Below are 27,028 nucleotides of genomic sequence, written 5' to 3'. Positions count from 1 at the left end.
CGCAGCTGAAGGAACATCCCCTTTAGGGAACCCGGGGAAAGAAGAAAAGGGGCCAGTAACCTTCGAGCAAGTTTCGTCTTGGTCCTTTTTTAGCGGGGGTAGAGCTCCAGTTCGGGTTCGTCAGCCCTCGTCCTGTTGCAGGGAGCTGCTGAGCCRAGGCCGGTTGGTTTAATGCTCTGAGACCGAGTTCAACGCGATCCGTAAGTACAGAGACCTGTTGCAAGCTTCACGTGGATGTGAACTTCCATCCGCTGTGTCAGACGTCTCCCGCGCAGTTTCCGGATCGGAGCTTAGCTTCAGCTGGGGGAAGGCCACCGCCGCCKGGGCTCTTGGCTTCTCGTGGTCACGAGCTGACCTGCCCCTCTGAAGCTCTTCTTCGTCCCGTTAGCGTCATGTTCAAAGCGATGGCCCGTTGCCGTCACGCGCCAGCCGGGGCGACGCGGAGCCGGGCCGGGCGCCTGCCTGGACGGCTCTCCGGCTTCAGAGTTCGGGCTTCTGCCGTTCTAGGCAGCGCCTTCCTCGAGCCCCTCGTCCGCTGCGGGTCTGCCTCCCGCCGCGGTGCCGGTAGCCCTGGGCTGGGCGCCGAGTTCTTCTGGGGAGCCCGGTGGCAGCGTGCCCGTGGGTTTTGATTACAGGCTCTCTTCTCTCGTTCCCTTTTTAAAGGGCGTCTGTTCAACCCACACCGCTTCTCCCCTCCGGCCCGGTGCTTATGTCGGCGTCTTGCCGCGGGCAGGAGACGGGCAGCGAGGACGGAGCGGGGCACCGCCGCGTCCTTGCGTCTGCGTACGCTCCTGGCTGCCGACCCTGTAGCACCACAGAATTACCGCTGCGATCTCAGCCTGAGTGCCGGCTCGAGCTCCTCTTTTCTTTTCTTTTCTTTTTTTCTTTTTTTTTCTTTTGACCGAAGAATCTTGGATTTAAAAATGACAAGCCAGGTAACTTCCTGCATCCTCAAGCATTTGTTGCAGTCTGCTCCTGTGAAAGCTTCCTGGTCATCTTGCCCGAGCTGGAAATGCCCGTGGTCTTTCCTGAGCAAAAGGAAGCCGTCTCCCCTCCAAATCTGGCGGGAGGTCTAGCCGGTTTGGCTTCTTTCCTCTGGATAAGTTCTTCTCTTCCAAGACTGCCAGCTTGGTGCTGTTGTGCATATGAGTGGCTGAGCTTGTGCTTTGTTTTTTGTTTGTTTGTTTGTTTTTAATTGAATTTAATTATTTTAAAAGAAAAACTTCTTTTAGTCTTGAGCTCTTATCCTCCCTGGCAACATAAGGACTTATCTAGATAGGCTCTCGGGCATGGGAGTGTGCTGCCAAGGCTAGCCAAACTATTGGTCCTCAGTGTTTTGGCAGGGCAAACTTTGCATCTGTTTAAGATACTGAACAAATACAGTCGTWTGGCCAGATTAGCTGTAGGATTGCTCAGCTGCTTTATCAAGAGCAACAACTGGGTTTTCAGCTATCCGCGCTGCTTTRCAGGTTTGTAGGATCCATCACATTTATATTTTGTGCTGGGTATGTTATCTGTTGCTGATGCGTATTCATAGACGCTTTCCAGGAACGGTCCTGGAAAGGACCATTTGGAGAGTTCAGTCATTTTTGTTTGCTCTTGTCTTTTCTATTCACACATCCCACGTGCATAGTGTGGTTGTAGGAGGGTTGTAGGAGGGTGCTGCAGATTCGAGTCTGCCACTGAAAAGCCTGTAGTCCCTGGGGTGTTGGCCTGCCAGTTCCTTCGCCAGCAAAGTGTGGGCGCAGGGAGGTCTCCTCCACRGGCAGGGATGTGCTCTTCTGCTCCAAAAAAAAAAAATAAATAAATAGGAGAGAAAAAAAAGAGGGAGAAAGTTGCTCCTTCTAGTTTAGCTGTTGCGACTGTAGTTTTCTTGTATGCGCTCTCCGTGCAGGAGATGCTAACAGCAATGCAACAGATGGAGGTTTTAGTTGAAACACTTTAGAGTTCAGTCTGAGTGCTTGAGAGCTGGTGAGCCTGATCCTGGGTCTGAGCCCAAACTCGGTCATCTTTGAGGGAGTTACCTCCAACCTTSCTAACTTCTCCCAGGCTTCTTCCTCACCCTGATAAGAGCGTAAGAGCAGTTGTCTTCTCCCGTGTTTTGTCTTTTTAAGTGTTTTTTAGGCAATTGAATGCCAGGTTCCTGTCCAGAGGAATTTACAGCTGGACTTAGTTGAATCCCCCACTATTCCGCAGTGCGAGTAATTGTAAATAATAGCGTCTCTTGACTGGTGTAWTGGCGCTCTGTCTGCAAAGTGTTTTGCAAATCCGAATGATCACTGTCCAGCTCAGGAAAATAGAGATGGTTAAGTTGTCAGCCTCGGAGCAGCCCGTAGGACGAATCAGTGCTCGTTTTGCTGCCACACRCGAGGGGCTTCTTGCCTTCATGGGCCCCCTTCCCACTCCCTTTTGCACCCATAGGTGCTCCTTACCATCTGCGTACCGAAAGCAAAGCTGTCGTAAAGCTCAGCCTGGGAAGCTTGTGCGTCTCCTTTGCTGAAGTCAGCTGTATCAAATGTAGTCATTTAGCAGAATAATAGCTAAAAGCCACTGGCAGAGGGCCAGCAGCATACCCTTGCCAAATCAGAAGCGCTTTGGGATGCTTGGAGCATCTGCGGGATGCTATCACGGGYGCTGGGAATCACGCCGCTGATGGTCACAGATAGAGGTTACTCAAAAGCAGATCTTCACAGCTTTCTCTTGATGATGTTTATGCAGAAATAAGTAAAGGATGATCTTGTATTTACTGGAGTTATATTTTGAATTCCCAGTCTCTGGTCATCAAAATGCATGTAAAAGCGAAAAATAAAATTAGGTCAGTATATTAATAGGAACTCTTCTACAATCATGAACTTCTATTAAAGCATAACATTATTGCCCTTAGCTATTGCCTCCCTGGTGKTAGTGCGTTGATGCCCAAGATGTGATGGGCAGCACTGGTTGTATTTTGGTTTTCTGGCTGTTTCCCATCTTGCAGGAGGAGCCAAACAGGTTTCCACTGCTTTGGGACAGCCAGGTCCAAGCACCGCTGCTGTGAGCGGTTGTATGCATCGTTCACCTTGTTTGTGTTTTAAGATCCGGTTCTTCTTCGCTCAGCTTATATCCCAGCATTGTATTAATAATAATAATAATACAATTAGTACATTATTATTGTTAAAAATATTAAAAGCATAAAGAGACTGACTGGCAAAAGCRTTGAATATTCTGTTGGGGGATAAGAGAAGGCATTTGTATTTATTATTTTTGTCTGGAAGAAACGAAACCAATTTGAAAGTCTAATGTTATTGATATAAGAGTTGGCAGATTCAGAGCTCCTTRAAACTGAAAATTCGGCTGAAAAATTGTGAGACTTGGGGCTTGTGTTGAGCCTTTTTGCTGCATTTGTCACGCTTGGAAACTTCAGGGCTTGTATTTTTGGTTTTCTTACTCTATGACTACAGGATTTAGAAGTGTCTTGGCCCAAAAGCTGAAATTACCGTGCTTTTTTACCCCTCGCAATTAAGGCTCCGAAAGAGTCGCCACAGAGCAGCCAGTGCCAACTGCAAAAGAGGAATGTCTTCCTTGCCTGAGTATGAACCATGAGGCTTGGATTTAGAGACCCAGCTTTGCTGTATGCTGGGGGAAGATTAGGTTAATGTGAAACAGAGATGCATGAAGAAAAGCCCTTGAGGTATTCAGCAGAAGGTCGTTCACCTGAACGATACGGAATTTATCTGCCCCGTAAAACAGAGGTGGAGAAGCTTGCGGTGGGTGTTGAGTGCCCGTGATAGCAACGGTCATAAAAACGGTGAGACCCGGGGCCGGCAAGGGAGGACGGGCTTCGCTTCCCCGTCTCCGCGCCCGGCTGAGCAAGCTGTGCCGGCGCTCCTGGGCTCGCCGGCTGGGAAGCGGTGGTCGCCCTCGAGCCTCCGCTTCCCGGGGCTCTTCCCGCTCTCTCCGACAGAGACCGTCCCTTCGGACGGGGGCGAGCGGCTGGCATGGATTGCTCATCCCTTGGAAACGGCACGGCCCCGGGATGTGTCAGTTCTCCAGTCCTGATCTTACGTGTGTGTCGCGATGCTCAAATGCCGTTTGCTGCTTCATGTATTTAAAGATTTGGATTAGAACAGGGGAAACCGAAATGTTCTTGATCTCTAGYGTGGCTGAGGATTCATGTGATCTGTTGTCTTTTGAATGTCATACCRAACAGGAATAAACGGTGAATTTTTTAGCCCAATACCTCACTTCTGACTATGTCATTTTTCCCCTTCAATTTCAGTGTTCCAAGGAGAAATCATGGATGAAAGCATATCTTATGAAGACTATTTTGATCGCAATGACACCTGTACAATGGATGACAGAGACCTGTGCTTTGAATCGCAGCCAGTGTTCAAGCCCATGGAGATGGCTGGTATGACTGAATAAATCTTAACGTTGTCGCATCGGTTACTTTTGCAGTTATGTAACATGGCGAAGTCCTGGCATCCGTGCCTCAGGGTGGCTTTGTTCTCACGCCATGTACTCAGGCTGATGTTCTTTCAGCTGTGGTGCTCCATTTGCCTAAAACGCCTAACATCTTGACACCAGAGAGTTAACGTTGCACCTCAAGCTCCTAGCTTGTCTGGGAACATAGTTAGCTTGTTAATAATGGAGTTGCTAGTTGAGGGTGGACACATTTCCCTTCAGCTTAGCTCTCTCAGTGATAGTTTTGGTTGTCTCCTGCAGTTTAACCCCTCCAAGGTGCTGCAGCTTYCCCTGCAAACCCAGCCCGAATTGTTTACAGCTGAAAACTAGTCTTCCAGAGGCTCTCAAAAATGCCAGCTCCAGCTGTCGCATTGCTGTGTCTGCAATGCAGCTCCGTCTGTTCCAGAAAGCAGTCCTGTATAGCCAMGGGCTCCCTTGAGAATTAGATGAACCTTGTGCAACTTGCCTGTAGGTACCTGCAAAAAGATACCCGTTGACCCAGCAAGAGTCTTCAGTATTGAGAAAATTGATAGGAAATATTTGCTAGCTCTTGAGAATGTGAGAAATACATGTGCTGCCCAGAGTATAACAGGAAAGAGGACTGGGAAAGAGCGTAGCTGAAACAGGATGAAACTTGATTTCCCTCCTTCCTCCTCCCCAGCATTGTAGACTTGCTTACTAAATTACTTTCTTGCTATATGAATCTCCTTTACAGGGAGATTCTGTGAAGAAACTATATACTGTCACAACGGGTGAGGAATGATTAATGGGGCAAAGAAATGTTGCTTCCAGAAATGCAGCATGTAAGAGTGGGGTGTTGATGCAGTTATGCTCAATATCCAGGTGATACATTAGTCTACTGGGGCAATTTATACATCTAAGGCTTTGCCCACTGTTCTCTTGGCCTGAATGAAGTGAATCTGGGGGTCACCTATTGCATAAAAACACATTTCTTGAGGTTTCAYGTCCCTAGAGTACCTTGTGCATGTGTATGCGTGTAAGATGCAATGTACACTTCAGCATGGAGGTATCCCTTGATGCCGCCTTCCCGGCGCTGTGCAAACGCTAGCTGCTCTTCAGACTGGTCGCTTTGTGTGGCTGAGCAGAGGGYCTGCAGAGGATAGACAAGCTTTAAGAACTTGTCGGCAGAAGCAGAAAATGTGACCAGCAGGTTCGTATAGATCTTTGGGTTTGTTACATGCTTTTATTCACACTCCTTCAAAATCGGTAGGGTAGTTGCCCTCTCCAGGAGCAGATTCTCTGGTCAGCTCTGTTAGGGGTCTCCTGGCCAGCGCTGCTGTCACTCCTGCTCGTCAGAGAGCACCGCGGTAAGTGCCAGCTCAGTGCAGTTTCTGAAATACTTTGCAATTTCTGTGAGCAAGTTAAATGACTACATTGGAGTCTGCTCTGCTGTGGACTTTTTTATGTATTAAAAATGCTGAATTAGGAGCTGGCAGTGGATCCAATGCTGTAAAACTGACAGTTAGGATTTTAATCTTGTATATATTTTACATGCTACCTGTGATAAAAAGACTTGTTTAAAAGGTGTTACTTATAGAGCGAATATAACTCAAACACTGGCTGCTTGCTTGCAAGCTTTAGAAGTGCTGTAAGGCTCTTAGCCAAAAGTGTGCCGTGATTTATTGCTGTACATACAGGTAGTTTGCTGAGCAGGAAGAGATGCTGCTTTAAATGATCTTAAGTAACTTGCTCTTACTAGTCCACAATRGCTGGCAAACTCGAGCGATGCAGGAGCAGCGAAGGATATCAGTGTCTATGGAAGTAAGCTGAATAGAAATTTATTTTCTTGAATRTTTTGCCAATCTTATTTCCAGCTTTCTGCAAACAGTATTCCCAGGTTCCTCACATTTGTCTGGCTTTGTAATATTCTTACCAGACTGTAAGTTTTGACACCGTGGAGACTTGTCTCGGGGCTCGTTTAACGCGAGCACCGATAACGGTTCGTCCTTAGCCGTCTGCCTTTGCGTGTGCAGTCGTGGCGTGTCCTGCCGGAGGCGTCCTTAGGGCRCCGGCCTTGCTTTCCTGTCACACAAACGCTAAGACGGCAGTAGAGGCGCGGGCCACCCGCAGTGGGTGCAGGACCTTCTGAGGTGGAAGGTAAAGGTTCAGCTCGAGCTCCCTCTAGCCCCCATTTCTCCTCTCTCTGCCTCTGTCGCAGAGACAAAATTTAGTCTGGGTCTCCCGTTTTTGCCAGGTCATGTAACCGCTGGACAGAGTGGGAGGATCGTCAGCGTCTCTTTTAGCTTTTTCAGTCTGTTTCAGTCATAAGGCTGTTGTGTTAGTTGAATCAAAGAAGTCAGTTATTTCATTATGGTTATATTGTTTGAGAGCCAGAGTATGCTGGTGTCGTGTTCTCAGGGAAGAGCTCACTTTGCTGTATGGGCTGTCATGGTACTGCTGAGTTAGCGGAGCACAGTTCAGCCGTTGTTCTGGACCGGCGTTGGCTCTGTGTGTCCATCAGTTCAGAAATTAGTGTTCCTTTGTGGAGGGAAGGAGATGGTGTACAGTCATAATCTAAATTTTAGTCAGTTTTGCCTGCTAAGCARTTTGAGAAACCATGTTGCTGTTGGGCGTAAAGTCTAAGTTGAAGGCATTTGTCTTTGACAGTGTTGAGAGCAGGCTTCTCTCTAAAGTCCCCCGTTCTGCCATTGCTGCTTCAGGAGCAGTGATGGTGTCAGGTGTGTCTTCACCTCTGTTGTTTTCTAAATAATCTTGCTCTGCGTTGCTCTTCCTCCGGTGTAGTAACACAGGCCTTGTTCTTGTTGTCCATCAGACCCCTTCAGCATGCACAGAGGGGAGAACCTGCCTGATCTGTCGTTTCCTACTGACATGCAGCACGTACCGATGTTCGCGGACCACGTTGCGGTTTCCAGAGACATCCACGGTGAGTTCCTCCACAGCAGTTGTCCCTGATGTTCAGTTTTCAGTATTCTCTCTATCAACTTTCAGGTCATGTACTGAAAACTATTAAACTGATAAGTGCACAGCCTGTAGATTCTCTTCACGTGACATTCTTATGCCTAAAGACATTGAATAGCTACTTCCAGGAAGGTTTTTTTGAGGTATGCTTGAATAGAGGGAGACAGGATATCCTGAAAAATTAAACTGAAGCTGGAGTTACAGGTGGCTCTTGTCTTTATGGCTAGAAACCAAATACACATGTGTTATCCACAAAGTGGTCTTCGGTGTTTGGACTATTTCAGTTGATGAGGTTATCAAGCAAGAATTCATGGGAGAAGAATGAGAAGCAAAAGGGAAATATTTTGCCTGTGTTTACTCTCTTACACCTTGTTACTAGTTATACTGTGCACTGTATGTAATTTCTGAAGATAAACTAATAGACTTACTTGCAAATTGTATGTAGACTGTTTGTGAGCAGAACATAATAGTTAATTTTCCAAGTATGGACTTTATATTTTGGAGAAGAGTCTTTAAAGCTGGCGAGGTGACTGACAGATGGCCTCTTATTTCATTAGCACCACATGCATCTATGATGGTACCTGATCAACCTTTCCTGGGGTCCCCATATTCTCCTGCAGAAGTTCTAGATCCATCAGCCTTTATTGGCCTGGATTCAGCTGCAGAATATCTGCAAGACACAGCAGGTGAGAAACAAGTGTTTTGCTGTCCTATTTACTGGTTGATTTTCCATCTGCATATCCTTTGAACCCCTGATGTTCTAGTCCTAGAGAACCCTTGCAGGGAGGGGTTATTAGATAAAATGAGTCAAGATTAGAATGTTTCCCATTGGAAATGATAGCTTTTAATCAATGTGAATTTCCTGAAATGAGAAAATGGAGATGAATTGGAGATGAATATGCTGTTGAGCATATAGTTAGTGCTGGCTAAAACTCTTTTTTTGATGAAAGCCTTTACCAGTAGTAGTCACATAAGAACATGTTCTTCTGCCATTCTGAAAGTGAACTGATGTTACCAAGAATGAAGTCACAAAACAGCAGGGTCAATACCTTGAGAAAAGGCACGTGGAAAAAAAAAGCAGTCGTAGTTTGAGTGGCAGAACTAAATGTGTACGTTTTCCCTAGTGCCTGAAGAACACTGGATGGGAGCTCAGCATGCTGCAAAGGGACCTGATGCCGCTTTCTTTGTTGAGCCACCAGGTAAAAATAGTTCTGACTTGATCTCCAGGAACTGTTTCTGGAGACTTTCTGCACACCAGAAGCAGATTCTGTCCTTGTCTCCCTTTTCAAGAAACAAAGGGCACTACTGGAGTGATCTGGAACCTGATCAGGAACAACAATTCTTTCTGGTTCTCAGATCAGTTTCCCATAGAAATGTGTATTTTAGAGATATGTTACTTAGAGCATTAATTAAGCATCCAGTGTGTGTTATATACAGACTGTTTGATTAAGGATAACAGATTTAATGATGACACTGTCAGTATTATTAGGATATCTCAAAATAGCAAATTTCTCTAAATAAAATAGCCATTTATCCTAGTCAAGACAGCTGTATGCAGTTCCAAGTCCAGTCATCGGTAGATATTTGCGGTGTGCTCTATTGGGGACACATCTTGTAGCCTGGGCTTTAACCCGCTGAAATCCTACCCTTTCGTGGGTTTGGGGGAGTGAAGTTTGCAGATGTAGAGGTTTGCAAGAAAGCGATGTTCAGCAACAAGCTTCAGGGATTCCAGATTGCATTTCCATTCCGCGTATTCTTTTGTACCAGTGAAGGTACTGCAGATTGCAACTGGGACATGTGCTCAGGCGATCCATGACACTAAAATAATAAATCACATGAATGGGATTTACTTTTGAAAAGGAACTCTATAAAACTAGAGATTTATTACTCTCAGATATTCCAGTCTTTGTACACATTGAGAGGCAAACCTGCTGATTTCAGTGATAAGTCACATCACTTGTGTTTACCATTTTTAAGGGTCAGTGCAGCTGAGGGAGCCAACAAACATAATCTTGGTTCATGCATAATCAACAGAATTCTAAATTAAATTCTAATTACAAAGCTGTATACACTGTCCAATTATCTTTAAATGCTGGTTACAGTTAGATCTTTTGAAGCTTCACTAAGGGCATAATTATGTTGCAGTTGCGTGTAGTTATGATGTTGGGGCCACAATGATATCATTATTGCTGATCTTGATGAACAAGCCAGAAGGAGATGAATTTAATATTGATCTGAGGTAGGAAATGGTTCTGGAGCTGGTGGCTCTGACGAGAGCTCAGAGTAGAACCGTGATGCTTCGTAACTAAATGTTCTTCAACTTTGCTATGGCAGTTGCTTTGCTCAGAATACAAGTCTTGTCTTGAGTCTCGCACAAATTAATTTTCTGAAAATTGATAATATAAGCAGATTCTGGTTTTTGTTCTGCCCACGTGGGATGTGAATGTGGGGGAGCTTTCTCACCAGGATTGCTGCTGTGGTCACCATAGCCAGCAATGCCTCGAGAGTGTGATTCACAGCTTAGCTTTATCCTCTGCAGTAGCCATTTGCTGAAGGTCTTTCCGTGTGCTTAATCAAACTTCTATTTGTATGCACAGTGCCCTCCACAGTGACTGAAGCAAAAAAACTGCATGTGCCAGAAGGCCCTGCAGCAGTGGATCCTGCTTTTGATCCTACCGCACTGATGGCATCCTCAGGAGAGGCTGAAACTACTGGTGCACCACAAGGTGCAGCATCAGGTAAAGCTGCCTTGTCTGCAGATCATCCCTGATCTTAGCCCCTTCGTGAGSAAGTGGTGGTGGTGGAAGGACATGGGTTGTCTCTTCTGAAGAGAGTACAGCAATGTATTAACATGTTTTGTCATGGCTTAAGGTTCATTGTAGGTAGATAAACTGTGTGGTGAGAAATAGCAGGTCTTTCAGCTTCTCACTTCTCAGCTCCTGCATTAGAGTCCAGAAACTGGTTTAATAATTCTTTACTTTCTCAAAATTTCAGCCCCAAAACATGTTAGGAAGTGTCAAGAAACATGGTTATCCTTGTTAGTAGATAGTACTTCCCATTTTTAAAGATATTTATATATAGTGTGAGATTCATAGTATACTTTACCACCAGTCTTAGTCTGTAGTTTCTTGATCTTTTATTTTGATACTTGCCGTGATTCACTGTGGATCAGCCGTAATGCTTGTGTCTTAGTATTGTCTCTCTCTTTACTATCTTTATTCATCTGTAAAAATCACAGTCTTTAAATTTAATTTAGGGGAGGATCGTGATAGCACTTTAAAAAAAAGGTTAATGCATAATTGATTCTTGTTGTTTTGCAGTGGAATATTCGTTCCACTGAATGGATTCTGAAGTGCTATTTTAAAAGGGACYTTTTTCAGTTTATTAAATATCTAGTTTTGAATTCAGTGTTTTCCATTGTTTGAGATGGGGAAACATTTTTAGATATGACTCACAGTGAGTAGAGATTTTATTTTTTAATGTCTGTTCAGTTTTATATTTGAGATGTTCAGGTCACCATGCTGCATTGCACAGAGTATAGATAGTGCTTGGGGGTGTTGAAACTTATAATAGCTGAGGAAGAGAGAAATCTAATGCTTCTGGCTTTTGATAATTCTTTAGAACTTCCCTTTGGACAGCTTAGATCTTGAACGAAAGCAGCCTGAAATGACCCTTTAAGGGGTTCAGATCTTAAAAAACCATCAATAACTGAAATGCATAGGTATTTGTTTATACTGTGAACTGACAAATGCTATTTTGAAGAAAACAGCTCAATTTTTAGTAGATACTCTATAAAAAGTAATGAGACCAATTTGAAAGAACAAAGGGTGGCTGGTGATTCACTGGGTGGCAATGCCTTTTGTATTAAGAGTGCCATTGCTTCTGCTCAAACTAAAACAGCATCCTGCTTATGAACAGCACAAATAATACCCATTAAGATAAAGTACATATAGCTGTGGAAAGTTTCAGGACCTTTTTCAGCTGTTGGAGTATGCAGCTGTGTTCCTAAAGATGACTCTCAACTTTTTTGGATATGATAGCTACGGTCTCTTGCCAGCTTTGTAGCATCAGCTGGTCTTTAAACAGTAACAGTGCACCTTCTGGCTGGTGTGTGTAAGGAGCAGGTGGATGTCTGGTATTAACCAAGGATAGAAAACACAGCATATGAAGCTGCGATGGGAAACGCACTTGGGTGCGTTCAGGCATGTGTGGTGTGACCACTGAGTATGGTGGCATGAGATGCAATGCTACTGAAAGACAAGGGGGAGTGGGAAGGCCTTATCATCTACATTTATAAGATCACAGCGTCAAGTACTTATGTGCTGCCTCGTTGTTTTTGGTGTGTGTTTCTGTAGCAGATGCTCAGTGTGTTCCTGCCTTGGATGTCACGTCCATGACTGCAGAAAAAGCTGAGTCCATTCTTACAGGAGATGTGGAGCCTCCTCAAGCAGTGGATGCTGGATTTGCCTCTGCAGCAGAAGCCATGCCTCTCCATGCCTTAGATAGCAGGTTTGCTCCTGCAGTGGAAACAGTGTCTCCTAATGCTGTCGATGCTGCCTTTGCCCCAGCAGCAGATGCTGGGTTTGCCCCAGCAGCAGATACTAAATCTTGTCATGCGGTGGATTTGGAGTTTGCACCAGCAGCAGCAGATGCAGTGATTRCCCCACCAGCAGATACCAAGTCTCATCACACTATGGATTTGGAGGTTTCCCCAGCAGAAGATGCAGGTTTTGCCCCAACAGCAGATGCTGTGTCTCACCATGCTATGGATTTGGCGTTTGCCCCTGAAGCAAATGCAGAGTTTGCCCCAGCAGCGGATACTACTTCTCACCACACTATGGATTCGGAGTTTGCCCCAGCAGCAGATGCAAAGTTTGCCCTTGCAGCAGAAGCCAGCCATCTTCACGCTATGGACTCTGGGTTTGCCCCTGTAGCAGAAGACAAGGCTCTTTCTGCCATGGATGCTGGGTTTGCCTCTGTGCCTGAGGTGAAGTCTGTCCCTGCAGCTGACACCAAGGTTGCTGCATTTGAAGAGCTGATCACATCCGAGTCTACTGTGGAGCGAGACAAGTCACCCTTCAACAAGCCCCCAGCAGGTGATCAGATATTTGCATATCTGCCTGAAAGCTTCATTCAAGCTTGGAGTACTGTAGTAAATGGTGTGCGAAGGCCAGTATAAGTTGGCACAGCTCTCGCAACAACACCCTCAGTAGCACATAGTGACTGCTACAGAGATGTGCAATCCTAGTAAGACTGTCAAAACAACTTCTTTTTTAAGTAGTTGAGATTATGATATGCCTTGCACTAAACTTCTTGAGCAGAGCTCAGCTCTGCTGTCAAGATACAAAGGAATTGCTTCACAAGGATTTCACTTCTAAAATGTGAGATTAGGATAAGTTAATGCTTGTTTTTAGGACTTGGCACCCTTTAGAGCTGTCTCTTTTAAGGATAGCTGTAGAAGCATTTTACTTCATCCCTAGTGATGTTTCTTTTGCATCATTATTTTCCGCAATATACTGAACAAAGCTGCTTAACTGAAAATGGTCTCTGAGTAGACTGATAAGCTTTGCTAATTTTGTGACATTTCCTTGGAATGACTGTAAGAGTCAATGGGGGAGGCAGGGCACTCGTTTTTTTCCCCTTATAGGGGACAAGGGATTTTCTGCCCTGCGCAGATGTCTCAAAAGAGACTATCCTTTTTGAGAGGAATGGTCAAAGTATAACAGATAGTACTGGGGAGACCCAGAATGTTGATAGAGTGCAGAAAGAAGTGTAGTAAGATCTTCTTTTTTCTTTGTTACCTTCTAACACTGATTCGTTTAATGATATGAATAAATTGCAAAGAAAAGGAGTTTTAACCAAAAAAAAAATGTCTACTAGATTGTAGTACTTGGACATAGGTGAGGGAAGAAGAAGGTAAATACCAGATAGTAGAGGGTGATTTGCTTTAGCAGAACACTTAGGCTTCCAGTGGGGGAGACTTGGCAGAAAGTGATCCTCAAAAGCAGGTTATAGCTGTTACGAAAGTGAGGAAGACTTCTAATTTGTTGTGGAAGAGATGGATTAGATAAGGAAGTCGTTTTATCTATCTTAATCTGATCTAAATTGAAAATTATATGAACTTTTGTTCTTTTCACTTTATTTTCAGAAGCAACTGCAAACACGGAACAAGAGTTGAAGGTCCCAGAAGCTTGTGCTGAGCTTCCCTTAGAGAAAGCCAAAGACATTGGGTCATCTCCCAGCCACCATACAGAGCATCTTCCAGAAAAAGTAGATCAAATTCTAGAACCAGCAGGTGAGCAATGAGAACTGCAGTAGGATACCAGAGCCAGCACTTCACCATCACCTAATTCCTCCCCATCACCCAAATTATCTTTCTTGCAAACAGTCTTCTCCTCTCCTCATTGAGGACAAAGTGACCACGATTTAATTTCAGTGAGGTTGTTATGAGCATGTGCAAATGTGAGGGCTGTGTTTAAGATATGTGGTAGCCTTAACTTTTGAAGCTACCCTCGTATAACTTGCCTTTGTTTCTTCCTCAACTATAGTTGTATTAATTTATTATGATGTCTGTCACAGCCTTTGTTTATAATGTATTTAATTTTATTTAAAAAACATCAAACTAATCTCCAACATAATTATATCTTATGAACTTAAGCTTGTATACAGGTAAGAATTCTGTAGTGTGTAAGTTCTTCTAGGAGACATCTTCTAAAGTTTATTTGAATACTAGATAATAACAAGAGGGTGATTCCAGACTGACAACGGAGTGCATTTTGGATTTGAATTCCTGTAGGAAGCTAGTATGGTCTGAATTCGGTTGACTACAAAGAAAAAAATATCTCACCCTGTATATAAGTGCCAAGACAGTCCTGGTTTCATATTTTACCTCTATTTCAGTATGTCAGCCAAAATAGAAAACTTCTGTGCAAATGAGATTGAGGAGATAATACATATGGTAGACTATCAAATCTTATAAACTTCATCCCTATTTGAAACAAAAACGAAACAAAAAGTATACTCTTCCCAAGAGCTTGCTCCTAAACTTCTGGTTRCTCTATTTGTAAGAACTGAAACATTCTCTTTATATTTTCTATATTTCTGTTCAATTTCAGTAGAAGCAAAAGAAGCCATGGCACTAGAGAATAAAGAACTCCTTCCAGAAAAACCTGTTACTACTGCGGATCTTACAGTTACAGAGAGACCAAAGGAGGAAGCTGAACATAACCGTGCAGAACCCCAGCAAGAAAAAGCCCTGCAAGAGACTACAGGTAGGATATAGATAATAATCAAGTTTTAGAATGGAAATAGCCCCTGGGAACTGTTCACCTTCTCCTCCTGACTGCATTGCCACCTGAGCAAGCAAAAATCTCTTTTGCACCAAGGTGCTGTTCTTTGCATTTATCATATTGATTTTGCTCACACTTTGCCTCTAAACATGCTTTTTCCTCCACCCCTCCTTGTTCACGGGACTAAAAGTCCAAACATGCGCGCTTCTATTATTTTATCACTGGGACTGCCTTATATTTTCTGCTGTAGAATTTAAAACCTCAACATCTTTTTTGCTATCTACCACATAGGTTTTTTTTATTTTGGTATTAAAAAGGGTCATTAATTCTGATTAAAATATTCTTAGTGAAGACCTCCTTCCAAATTGAGTTGTGTAATTACCAAAGGAAAATGTAATTTTCTTCCTGCTCCACTAACTCAGCCTCTCCAATGAGCAATTATTGCTTATGTGTCTGACTGGAAGCTGATTTGTGGGCCAGGGCTAACTGACAAATGACTGATGCTCCTTTTAAGATCAGTGGCCAAAGGAAACTAGTGCTGCATATAACTGAGTACAGCAGATGACTTCTGCTATAGAAGTTCTGCCTTGCACTGCTTTGTGGGTGCTGAGGGAAACATCACTGTTGCACCCCTACCTCCCGTTACTCCTGTCCTCTCTTCCCTGGTCTCATATTTCCACTAAACTTCTGTTTTCTCAGTTTGGAAAGCTGCCAAAGTAAAGGGATATAAAAAAGTGCATCTGTTGTCTTGTCTTGCTAAGACAAAATGGATCTTTAATGCTTTACAAAAACAGATAATGTGTCCTTACAAGAGCAATTGCTTTCTGGTGGGGCAAGAGCATGTATCAGAAATAATCTTTAATATTGTTGACATATTTATTGGCAATACTTTAAATAGGTTCTAGGTGAAAATTTCTATTCCAGCACCGCTGAGATGGATTTAGAGTTAGTACAGTATCAGTGCTGAAAGTTCTGCGTTTATGATTATATGGACTATTTTAGATAGCTAAAGCAACATTTTTTGTTGTTTTTCTTGTAAGACRAATAGTTGCTTTGATATTTGAGCAGGCTTCCTGTATTCCAGGTCTACCTACTGCACAATTAAGGCAAGCTAACAAATCAAGTGAACGCAGGTTTGGCAGAGCAAAACCTGCAGCAGTGCCTATTGCAGATGTGCCAGAGGAACGTCTAATAGGCTTCCCACAACAGAAGAGTCCTGACCCAAAAGTAGACCCCTATTCTATAGCAGAGCTTGGATGGGTTGCTGGAACATCCCCTCGCACTAGGGTTTCCCATAAAAAGGCATCAGAGCAACCGTCCAGTGTGCTATCAGAGTTTGCGGAGAGCTACAGAGATGTGCCAAGGGAGAGCTGGGATTTGGAAGGTTCTTCARTCATTGTGAAGAAGAAGAAGAAGAAACCAAAACAAAAGAGAAATCAGCAGCCAAGAACAGTGGAGTTCTGGGATGAAAATACTGCAGTCGCCCAAGCGCCTAAAAGTTGTCCTTTTGCTGTTGAACCGCAAAAACCAGATGTCCGTCCCATCTTGCCTGCTGATGCTCGCAAAGAGCAGTCGGTTGCCTCAGGAAACAGAGCTTCAGATATGCCAAAGGATGCTAAAATAACAGCTGGAAATCTGATCTTGGATGATCAGAATGCCTTCGCAATGCCAGCACCCAGAGAGCAGGCCCAAAAAACTGACACACTGATTGAGTCTGTGTTGGATGCAAAAAATGGAGACTTCACAAAAACAGAGGAAATGAGAGATGGCAGTTTGTTGCAGTCTAAAGGCAAAATAAAACCGATTTCCTTGGAGCAGATGGACAAAGCAGACGAGACGAAGGTGGGGGAACCTGTTAAAGCAAAGGTGCCGACAAAGCCTGTGGAAATAAGTCATCTTGATAAAAATGAAAAGAGGGAGTATAAGGAGTCAGATTGTTCAGACCTGAAGGCATCTCTTTCAGAAGAGATCAATCTAAGCAAAGTAGAAACTTCTTTAAAGACCAAACCTTCGGAAGTCCCCCTTTCTGATAAAGGTAAGGAGACCGAGTGCACATCTCCCAGGCATGAGACTGTCGCCACTGAGCTTCAGACTTCCAGTGGGTCACTGGAAGAAAAAGCAAAGAGAAGAGATAGTGAAAAGAGCCAAGAGGCTGAAAATGAATCTTTCAAGCAGCCTGATCTTCTGCAGACTAGAGCCCCAGTAGACAAGCTTCCTCACACGCCAAAAACGGCTGACAAAACTAAAGCAGTTTCCCCCAATAAGTGTGCAGAGGTCAACTTTGGTACTTCTGAGGGAGTACTGAAGACCACAGCAGATGCTAATAAAACATCTGTTACACCATTAGTTGTACCAAAACCTGAAGAAGTTATTCTTTCGAGAAACAGAAAGGCTGACAGTTTTTCAGAGCAGATGTTACTTGCAGCAGCTCAATCTGATACAGCCAAACATCCCACCTCTGCTGAAGTAGCAGATTCCCCTGACAAAAACAAAGAGCCTGGATTTATTGCATTAGAGCATCAGACTGCAAAAGACCTCAATATTGTACAGGGGTTGGACAAACCTAAAARAAAGCGTGGTGAAGGGAAAGTCAGAAAAATTAAGAATTTCCCTGAGCAGATAACACTTTCGGAGGATGCAAGCAAACTTACTAGTGGTGGGAAGACAGATGAGACAATAAAAGAACCGACTTTCCCTGATAAAGGCAGAGAGACTGGTTTTACTACAAGAGGATATCCATCAGCACACATTGCACATAGTTCTACTGCAAAAGCAGCAGACAAGGCCAAAAAAAGAGGTAGTGATGGAAAAAGTAAAAAAAGTGAGAAAGGTTTTTTCCAGCAGCCTTTTCTTTTTGAGAGTAAGAGGGATGTAAGTAGTTCTTCTGACATAATCAACAAACCTAAAGAAATAGGCATTAGTGATAAAGGCAGAGAGAGAGGCTGTCTTACTGCTGAGTATTTTCAGGAAAATGTATCAGAGGTAGCTAAAGCACAAAGTCCCATTGAACGGGTGACTGAGGAGCCCAAACAAAGTGTTGGAAAAAGTGAAGTAGCACTTTTGGGCGCTTCAGAGCAGCCGTTACCTCTGAAGAGTGGGACRGAGGAAGCAAAGTGTCTCGCTATGGCTGACACAGTCAGCAAAACGATGGAGACAAATGTGATGAGTAAAGGCAAAGAGGCTGGATTTACTTCCCCAGATAAATCAGTTATGACAGATTCTAACGCAACGTCGGCAGACAAACCTAGGAAGAGGTGTAGCGATGGGAAAAGAAAAAATGAAAAAAATCCTTTTGGGCAGCCTGCCATCCTGGAGACTAGGGCAGAAGCAAGTCATCTTCCAAGCAAAGAGGAGGTGGCTGGAAGCACAGAAAAGGTGACCCCTGATAAAGATAAAACGTCTGATTTTGAAGGAGATCTTTTGCTGGAGGATCTGACAGGTAGGAACAAAGAGATGATGGAAAAGCCTGAAATACAGGGTGACACTAGGAAAAGCTGCTCTAATACGCTAGTTGTGTCAGGTTATAAAATAGAGACAGCAAAGCCAGAAGTGGTCAAAACTATAGAAACTTGGCCCACTGATAAAGGTAAGGAAATGATCATTAATCCATCAGAGCCTGTCCCAGAGAACAGGACAGATGGAGCTATGGCACGCAGCCCCGGCAGCAAAACAGTGACAGACGAGCCTAAGAAAAAGGGTGGAGATGTGAAATGCAAAAAGCCTGAAAACACTCTTGAGGGCTCTGTCATGCTGGGTCTAGATAAAATCCCTGCAGGAACTGAAGAGATGGGAAACATTACAGAAATTCAGTCTCTGGGTAAAGGCAAAGAGAGTAGTTTTCCTTCCACAGTGAGTGTGCTTGGTGATTTAGCTGATACAGCTTCTGCTAAGCCTCTAGAGCCAGAAAAATTAAGCGCAAGTATTAAAGAAAAATACAGGAAGATGGAGGCTGGTTTGGAGCAGGCATTTCTCTTGGATCCTAACACTGCTGGAGCAACGTTTGCTACTGGCGACACGGGGARAGCTCCTGGATCCAAGGCAGAAGGCTCCACTCGCTGTAGCAACGTGGCTGGACTCCCTGTTTTAGAGCAGCCTGCTCTAAACTCCAGCTCCCCAGTGCCAGATCACAGTTTGGCCCCGGAACCTGATAGATCTAAAAAGAGGAGTAGTGATGGAAGAAGTAAAAAAGCTAAAAATGCCTCTGAGCCAGCTTTTCTAGGGACAAAAACAAGGAGGAGTGACGCGCAGCCTCCCGTGGCATCAGAGATGCACTATGGAGTAGAAGAAATGGATTTTGTAGATGAAAACAGAAATATTAAAAATTTCCCCCTTGGCCCACGAATGCCCTGGGATACTGAGGAGAGCTTCTTTGAGTCCTTTGCTCAAGCAGCAGTAGTTAGCCCTGAAGCACCTGGCAGTGTTTCTTCTGGCTTCCCAAAGCAAGCGGAAAAGAATGCTGGAGGTAAGGCACTCCCTTCTTCTGGAGCGGTGTTGGAGAACAGCAGCCCGGGGCCTGGGTCTAGTGATRAAAAGGAGATGCCTGAACAGAGATCTTACGAGCACCCGGTCAATCTGGGCCACAAAGAGCCTGGAAAAGAYATTTCAATGAAAGAGGAGGAGAAAACCAGGGAGACTGGTGTCTGCGATGAGAGGAAGACGGGTAACCAACTTTCTTTGGATCAGACAGTTAAACATGATGTTACATCAAAAAAGGATGAAGTTCTTTCTACAATAGCGAAGGTAGATGAAAAAGAAATAAAAATTACAGATAAAAGGCAAGACCCTGGCTGCACCTCCTCAGACCTTCTGTGGAAAGTGGCAGACACGAAAAGCAGAACAGCTCCTGTAGGTGCCAAAGTGACAGTAAGAACAGAAGAAACTGTCTCTTTTGGTGAGAAGGACACTGGGTGTGGTTCCTCTGGCTTCCCAGACGCGGCTGTGCCGCTGGCTGCAGCACGGGCGTCGATGGAGAGCAGTGCTGAAGAGGCCAAGCTGCCTGGAGGCAGCGGGGGTGAGCAGAGCTTGCTGAAGGACGCAGTCAGGTTAGACCTGGATGCTAAAGTAGGTGAAGCAGAGGCTGCTAGTTTAAATCTGAGAGCTGCCCAAACAGCCAAAGTAAGTCCTGAAGATAACGGTAAAAGTAGTTCTGAACTCGCGGAAGAGGCTGCTGCTCAAGATGGGGAAGCTCAYGTGAAGGATGTCCCGGCTTTGAAGGCCGGAGCAGATAAATCTGAAGATGCAGTGAAAGAAAAAGAAGAGGAATGTGAAGAAAAACCTGTGAAGGAGGCAAAGAAAGAAGAAAGAGTTAAAGCAAAAGAACCGCTGAAAGGCTACATGAGACCCACAAAGTCGAGAGGTGGTCCGACTCCAGCTGTGCCGGCCAGGCCCGCCGCTCAGGAGCGAGAGAAACCAAAGCAGCCGAGACCCGCTGGTATGAGCCGGCAGAGGCAAGAGAAAGGTGTGTGCTTGCGATTCGAGCTAGCGGCAGCAATGCAGACGGCTTGCGTGCAAGACCTTGCTATTTGTCAGTGCGTTAGCATGAATCCGTGATTTTTAATCCTATGTGGCACAAACAAGTGTGGCATGACTGGTKTTTTGGCTGATCTTAAAAGGCTGTTAGTTCTGCTTGCCTGTCTCACAGTGCTAATTCCCAAACTTTGAAGAACTGACGGCTTGGTTTAAGTTCCAGAACKGATTTTTTTGTTTGTTTTGTTTTGTTCATTCAGAGTTAATTTGRCATACATATTATACCACCTAACTTTTAAGTAAACTTGCACTTTTGRGGTTCAGTTACATTAGCCTCTTGTCATCAGAGACCAGAACGAAACCCATTTGAGAAGCAACAGCGAGTTGTCTTGATCACTAGATAGCCCCRTCGGCCCCTGGAGAGCAGGGCCGGGAGCTGAACGCACCTGTGGCAGGAAATGTGCTTTCTCTGGCACGTGCGGTTTGGTTTTAATACTACATCAGGCTAATTGCAAACAGCTACTTTTCCTCCTGAAGTTGGTTTATGACTCTATTTTAAACTATGTTGAGCTGCTCTATCTGTAAAACGTTTCCCTCTTGCACTTGTAGAGAAATAGTCTTTACTAAGCAGAGTTGTAACGACATGGTAATTGGAGTGATACTCTTGAGCCTTTATCTCTCTACCGAGAGCTCGGCTGGACTGGCACCTTTTGGGCTGTTTTCTCTGGCTGTGTCCGTGGAATAAGACCCCTTTCCCATAGGAAATGAACTGGAAGTTTATAGGGACTTTGAAACGGAGACTATGGTATGGACACAGATGAACAAAAGTAAAAAATATCCGTGGGCTTCTGGTCATTCTAAACCTTCCTCGGATATAATTGGTCTCTGTGAAATGGAGTCTGAAATGGCCTGGTGAAGTTTATCCCTGCTTAGGTGCTCTTGTTTTTGCCTTGTCATTAGACCTGGAAGTTTGTTCCTGTTCCTTTTTTTGCAGAGGTCCATGCTGCCAGTTTGCATGAAGCAGCCACTAACTTAACAAGCAGAGAGCTCAGTGCGCCTTAACATGCGGGTCAGGTTTTTGAGAGGTTTTGTAATTTTAATGAGTGTTGCATAACCTGAAGTAGTTCTATTTTGGTGAAAGTGGTGTACTCTGCATGAACTTGGGCCTGCAGAAGTAACGTTCTTTAGTGCATGATGCTACAAAATAAAGCAAGCTAAAGGCTGTRTCTCTCTCTCTCTTCTTAATTTCTTTTCAAGCCTTTCCATTATTTGCTAGAAGTCTTTATTTTCCCTTGCTAACTGATGTATTTAAGGGGGAAATACTTTAGCAGGAGATTCGTGAAAAAAAGGAAAGCCCTGCCTGCACGTTTTGTGCGGGTCTATCGCGAGCTGGGCTGAAAGGTTCCTAGTTCAGAGCAGCTCGCCGGCGTGCGAGTACGTGGGTATATGCTTTGCCTTTGCACCTTGGCCTGACCCAAGTTTGCGCAGGACTTGGGTCATATTCRTTTGCTTTTATCCTTTCAGCACTTCTTAGACCCACAGTGGCTTGGCCAGAGAAGCCCTGGGGGCCGGGGGCTCGCTTGGAGGTGCTGGCTGGCCGCTTCCTCGGCCCTGCCGAGGATGTTTGCTGTGAACATTGCGTTTGGCATTAATAGATGTTTTGGAGGAGGTTTAGTAACTGCAGTTGCTTCYGCCAGGCTCCCGTACCTGAAGCTGTCTGTTCCGGGACGGCAGGGYGGCTTTTCCGAACGCACCCACTCGTGTGTCTGCTGCTAAAATGGGTGCAAGCTGTGTGACGGGCTTTCGATGGGAGGCATGGCAACGGCGGTGCTGCGGGTTTCTTCCACTGGCAGAAGTTGGGAGCATCTTTTATAGACTGTGCCTGAAAACTACTTCTGTAATATGTTTCTTTTCTTTTTCTAATTTTAACTTTGAATTCAAGCCCTGTATGCACTGCTTTGATTTATTTCAGCTTGCTAGAGGAACTGCCCCAGGTTCTTCGGGAAAACCGTTTCTGGCCGTAGCGCCGGCRGCAGTCGGGGCTGCCGAAGCGCGTCGGGCAGCCGGCGCGCCGGGCGAAGCTGCTCCTTGCCTGGGACCGAGGCTAAAATCGGSTGTTAGGTGGCCAGAGCAGCTGTATTTCGGGATTTTTTTCCTCCAATCCATCCTTACAGAGCAGTGTTTTAAACACTTTAGTTTGCCTCTGTATTTTGGATTTGGCATCTCCTTGCGATAGGATACGTTTAATGGCAAGAAATGCCATCACTGCTTGCTTACGATATTTGCTGTCTTGTTACTGCCAGGAGTAAGTCCTTCCATGGTGGCTTTGCGTTCTCCTGCCGCCGTTGCAGCGTGGGCTCTGCCGCCGGGGCCGCAGAGCCCCCTCGGTGGTGCGGATCTGCGGTGGCACCCTGAACCGTGCCCGGTCTGCCCGCCAGCAGCCAACCCGACCCGTGAGCGCGACGGGGTACGTGAATAGCTGCAGCGGGCAGGTTGTGGACCAGTGCTTCCTGATGGCAGACTGAGTGGCTATTTTTGCAATGCTTTTTTTTTTTAATGGTTAGAATAACGTTATATTGCAGGCTGTTCATTAATTAAAGCTTGTTAACTGTCCTGAGTAGCTACATGAGAGAGCTGAAAGCCTAACAACAGCCCTTCCCCCTCGTGTGTCAGTGCACATTAGTGACGCGCACGCTTATATACAATTTATGTACCCGAAGTCGCGAGAGAACTGTGCTGTTACCTGCTTATCCCCTCACTTTTTGCCCATGTGTACATTTTTTTTTTATTCTGTTTTCATGGAAAGTTTTGTCCCGGTAGCAGCCCTGCTCGCAGTAAAAGGTGAGCGTGGGACGTGTTCCTGCCGGTCCGTGCTGCTGGGTGTTCGTGGCCTCTCCCTGGCTTTTCGGCGAGGCAGAATCCGTGCCCGGGTCCGTATGTGCTCTTCAGGGRAACCTCAGAGCAGCTAGAACCGGCTGCGGACGCCGGGCTCCTTCCCGCTGGCTTTGCGCCGCGTGTTGCGCCCACCCCGGCTTTTCCGCTGGCCGGACAGCCCGCCGCRGGACTCGTGCCCGAGGGTGGCCACCCTCGGCGCGCCCAGCACCGCCCAGGTTTGCTCCTCTGCCTGCCGTTCGTCCTCCTGCTCGTCTGTGAAACTCGGGGCTTCGGGAGAAGCCGGGAGTGAAACAGCCGTGCTGCTGTTCTTGTATTCTGCTGGATTAAAAAGGTGAAGCACGTTTCCTTGGTAGTGTTTACCTTTCGGAGGGTGCCGGAATTGTAAACCTCAGTTCTTCCCTTGCTTACGTTGCTCACTTACTGCTCACATACCACRCAGTCGGCTTGGCTTTGCCTCTTTGCAGTTCCCACCAGCAAATACTCGTGCTCTAAACCAGTACTGGCCACTCTCAGTGTTTTTAATTTTTTTTTTTTGGCTGGTCATTAGGATTTTAATGTATTATGTTTACCTTCTACAGTAAGTGAGCCTGAGCTTCGGTCTGTAACTGCCCCGTCCCATGGAGCGAGACGGGGCTCAGTGGCATCGCGGGTCCCTGTGCACCTCAGAAATGTCAGTGTTGCAGTCAGAGTTACGCTGGCTGGAACGCTAAATACTCTGCTTCACCACTTCACCCTGGCCGCTTCCAAGCGGCGCGAAGCAGCGGGGCACGAGAGCGCGGCGGGGGGCCGCCGGCTTCGCGTGTTGCCGCGCGGTTTCCGCGCGGCCCGTGCGTGGCTGGGCAGCGCGAGGTGGGCCTTGGTGGGCACCAGCCCGCCGGGCACGCTGCGATTTTACGGCCGTGGCTCTTCCAGACGCTGTGCGCTCAGCGGTCCTGAGCCGTTCGGTCGCCAGCTGCTATCGGTAGTAATACTGAATCGGTGATCACGTCGGTCGGAGACGTTGGCAAGGAGTCACTCGTCATCCTGGAAGGTGATGTTGCCCTAGAAACTGGTGCGARGGACTGCACAGAAACAATGGTGTTAGACTGAAAAAAGAACGAAAGAAAGGAAAAAGCAAAGGCATTGGAAAGGAGAAGCAATAGCTTCAGGAGCAAGGCAAAAATAGAAACACTAGGCTGATTCATCTGCTGAGGCTGGAAGCTTGCAGATTGGGTGCTAGGGCATGACGTGCTGATGTAGTGATCTCGGGCTGCTCCGGTTATTGGCACCGTCTCGGCCTGTGCGATCGTGTGYTTTACCTGCTGAAGTGGGTGTGATGCTCTGCAGCTTCTTCAGCACGTAGGTACCTCTTCCCTGGGAAAAGGCTTGCTTTCAGAGGTGCAGTATAAGCATCCAGCTGTACCTAAGCAGCTGGGGTAAACGACTGCAGAAGCATTTAATGTTTGTGCTGAAGTACACGCTGCACGCTCAGCCTCCTCGGCAGGCTGGCTTGTCCTTACTTTTAAGCAAATGCAGGATTTAGTAATGGCAAGAGGATGTGAATAGATGAAATACAGGCCTAACCAGACCTTCCTCCTTGTGAAATACGCTGCTGTCTTGGCCCTGAAAGGTTGCGAGGGGCTTCAGGCAATGGGCAGYGCTCTGCGTCCAGAAGGTGCACGGGCGTCTGACTCGCAGCGGCTTACAGTTGCTGTCCTCCAACACCGTCTCGGAAAGAAAGACGGCGGAGAGCCAAAAGAACTGTGAAACCCCAGATTGGATCTTTGAAGAGTGTTGCATCTTCCTCAAAGTTGAACGAAGGGTAGAAACGGTGGCCGGGCTTCCTTTCAGGGAGTTTCTTACTTGCCCTCGTAATCCAACTACTCCTCAGTGTGGGCCCTTCCCCRCTGGTATTCTCATAATCCCTCCCGATCCTCCTCTTTTCTGAACATTCTCCCGTTCTTTCCTGCTTATCTTTCGTTGATGAATGCTTCGTTCCTTATAATGACTTAGAAAATTAAAGCATACCCAGAGTCTAGAGGAGCGCCGGGCTGCCGCTCGGGCGTGCTGTGCCTCGGCGRGCTCTGCTCTCGCCGAGAGCTTAGCAGGACGGCGGCGGCGTGGTGTCGGAGGCAAAACGTTAGGAGGTTTCAAGGAGAAAATTGGGAAGGGGAGGGGAGGCCAGGGCGCGGGAATTGCGGATGCGTGTCTTGGATGCCGTCCCGCGTGTCGGATGGCGCTGGCCGGAGGCGCTCGGCGTACGCGCTCGGTGTACGCACCGCTGCTGCTCTTCCGAGGCCTTCGGTGCTGGAGGGCTGCAGAGGCGGTGACGGCTGAGCGCGCYCCTGCTCCTGAACAGCCCAGCACTGAGCGTGGTGCCGGGCCGTGAAGCGTCAGCCCCTAAATCAGTGTGGTTTTGTTGCTCTGACTTCTAAAACTGACAGCCATTTGCCTTAAAAAAATATATACATTATTCAAAACTGTTGTTCGATTGCTTCAGGYGACTCTGTAGCTTGCCCTAGCTGGGGCAGGGCAGAAAGTTATCTYTTGCAGCTTGAGACTTGCTGCTTAAGTCGTGTTTGGGAGCTGCCTGAGCGATAAAGGAGTAACAGCAATCACGCGGGCTCGGATGGCTTCGAGCTCTGCCATTCTGGGGACCAAACTAAATACTGGCGGAATGAGCAAATGCTTGCAGACCTCGGTCCTCCCRTCGGCTATGGGAGCAAAGGTGAGCACTGGTCTAAGGTCCCATGTTCCACTAGCAAGACACCTACGAGTATTTAAAGCACAAAAAATTATTGAGGCCTTTGGAGAAGTGAGGCTTGTGGGTGGAAACGTTCTGGTTAATTAGAGGGTGTCATGAAAGATTTGTATAATTTACAGTCCCTTAGTCATTGTTTTTAAATATAGCAACTTCTTAAACCAAGAACTTAAATACAAGCAGATAAATGTGTGGATTGTAGCATTTCTCAGCAGCAGGTTAAATTCTGGGGGCGTACTGTAGCTTGTGTGTCTCTGGGTATAAAAATATATTTATGCTCAGTTAAACTACAATAGGAAGTTGTTTCACTGCTTTCTAACCATAAGGACAAAATTTTCYCGTGGGCTGGAGTATGATGTCTGCAAGGCGGTGTAGCCCTGGCCGGAAGAGGAGAGTTGGCCGTAGTCAAGGATAACCTGTGTCAGGCATTTAAGATGAAAACAGCTCTACAGTTTGTAGCTAATGCAGTAGTATCAGTCCGGACGCCAGCGAGTGAGCAGTGGGGAGCAATCGGCTGCTCTTTAACCGGGGGGGCAATGTCCAAAGTGCGAGTGTCGGGTAGGAGAGCGTTGCCGCGGGCGCTGGAGGCAGGGGCCTCGCACGCTCATCGCCCGTCGAGAGCCGTCCCGAGCAGCGCGACACGAACTGCCTGCTGCGTGTGGGATTTGTGCAATAGAAGTTGTGGAATAGAGTAGAATATTATGTGGAATGGAATGGAATTCGGAATAGAAGGTGTGGATTTTGTGCAATAGAAAAAATCAGTTCAAAAATACTGCTTATGCTTAAAAAAAAAAGGCAAAAATAAAGGTGACAGTGTTGAGAACTCGAGACCACYGCAGGCTTCTCCCCCCGCGCCTTCGGCGTTGTCCGCGCGCGGCCGTAGCTTCTGGCCTGCGAGCGCGGCGGTGCTGCCGCTCGCGGGGGGCCGCTTTCAGYGCCTTGTTTAGCGAGGGGGGGAGCGCGCAAGCTGCCTCCCGAGCGCGCTTAGGAAGAGGGTAATGGGCAGGAGTTAATACTTGCGAATGAACTAGCCGTCATACAGAGAGAAAGGAGATTGCGTGACTGCAGAAACGCACGATTGCCTAAAACGGCTCCTCTGGGGGGAGACCACGTCACCGGGGCTTTCTGGACCCCCCCGCGAGCATCCAGATCTGTCACAAAACGTGTTCCTGCCTTGGCCGGGGGATAAAAGCCGCCGTTTCCCAGGGCTGCTCGCTCGCTCGCTCGTGCGCGGCGGGCGGCCGGCAGGCAGGGG

The 27,028-nt window shown here is 46.4% G+C and overlaps 1 protein-coding gene across 11 annotated transcripts in view; it reads left to right on the top strand.

Moving 5' to 3' along the window:
- The window catches only part of MAP4 (microtubule associated protein 4), a 112,952-nt gene that overhangs the window by 52,266 nt on the left and 33,658 nt on the right, over positions 1 to 27,028 (top strand). For 9 of the 11 annotated variants that reach the window (XM_085315929.1, XM_085315935.1, XM_085315932.1 and 6 more), the window contains exons 4-12: positions 4,259 to 4,390; positions 7,238 to 7,348; positions 7,941 to 8,069; positions 8,508 to 8,582; positions 9,981 to 10,121; positions 11,739 to 12,479; positions 13,532 to 13,678; positions 14,499 to 14,654; positions 15,757 to 20,130. In XM_085315929.1, the coding sequence (XP_085172055.1) occupies positions 4,259 to 4,390; positions 7,238 to 7,348; positions 7,941 to 8,069; positions 8,508 to 8,582; positions 9,981 to 10,121; positions 11,739 to 12,479; positions 13,532 to 13,678; positions 14,499 to 14,654; positions 15,757 to 20,130 (6,006 nt within the window). The remainder of the gene's footprint in view (positions 1 to 4,258; positions 4,391 to 7,237; positions 7,349 to 7,940; positions 8,070 to 8,507; positions 8,583 to 9,980; positions 10,122 to 11,738; positions 12,480 to 13,531; positions 13,679 to 14,498; positions 14,655 to 15,756; positions 20,131 to 27,028) is intronic. The other 2 variants (XM_085315930.1, XM_085315931.1) reach the window with 2 other exon arrangements.

This window comes from Rhea americana, unplaced genomic scaffold, assembly GCF_003343005.1.
Source record: "Rhea americana isolate MKP2758 unplaced genomic scaffold, rheAme1 scaffold_443, whole genome shotgun sequence".
Lineage (NCBI taxonomy): Eukaryota > Metazoa > Chordata > Aves > Rheiformes > Rheidae > Rhea > Rhea americana.
This window is presented reverse-complemented; position numbering and strand designations above follow the sequence as displayed.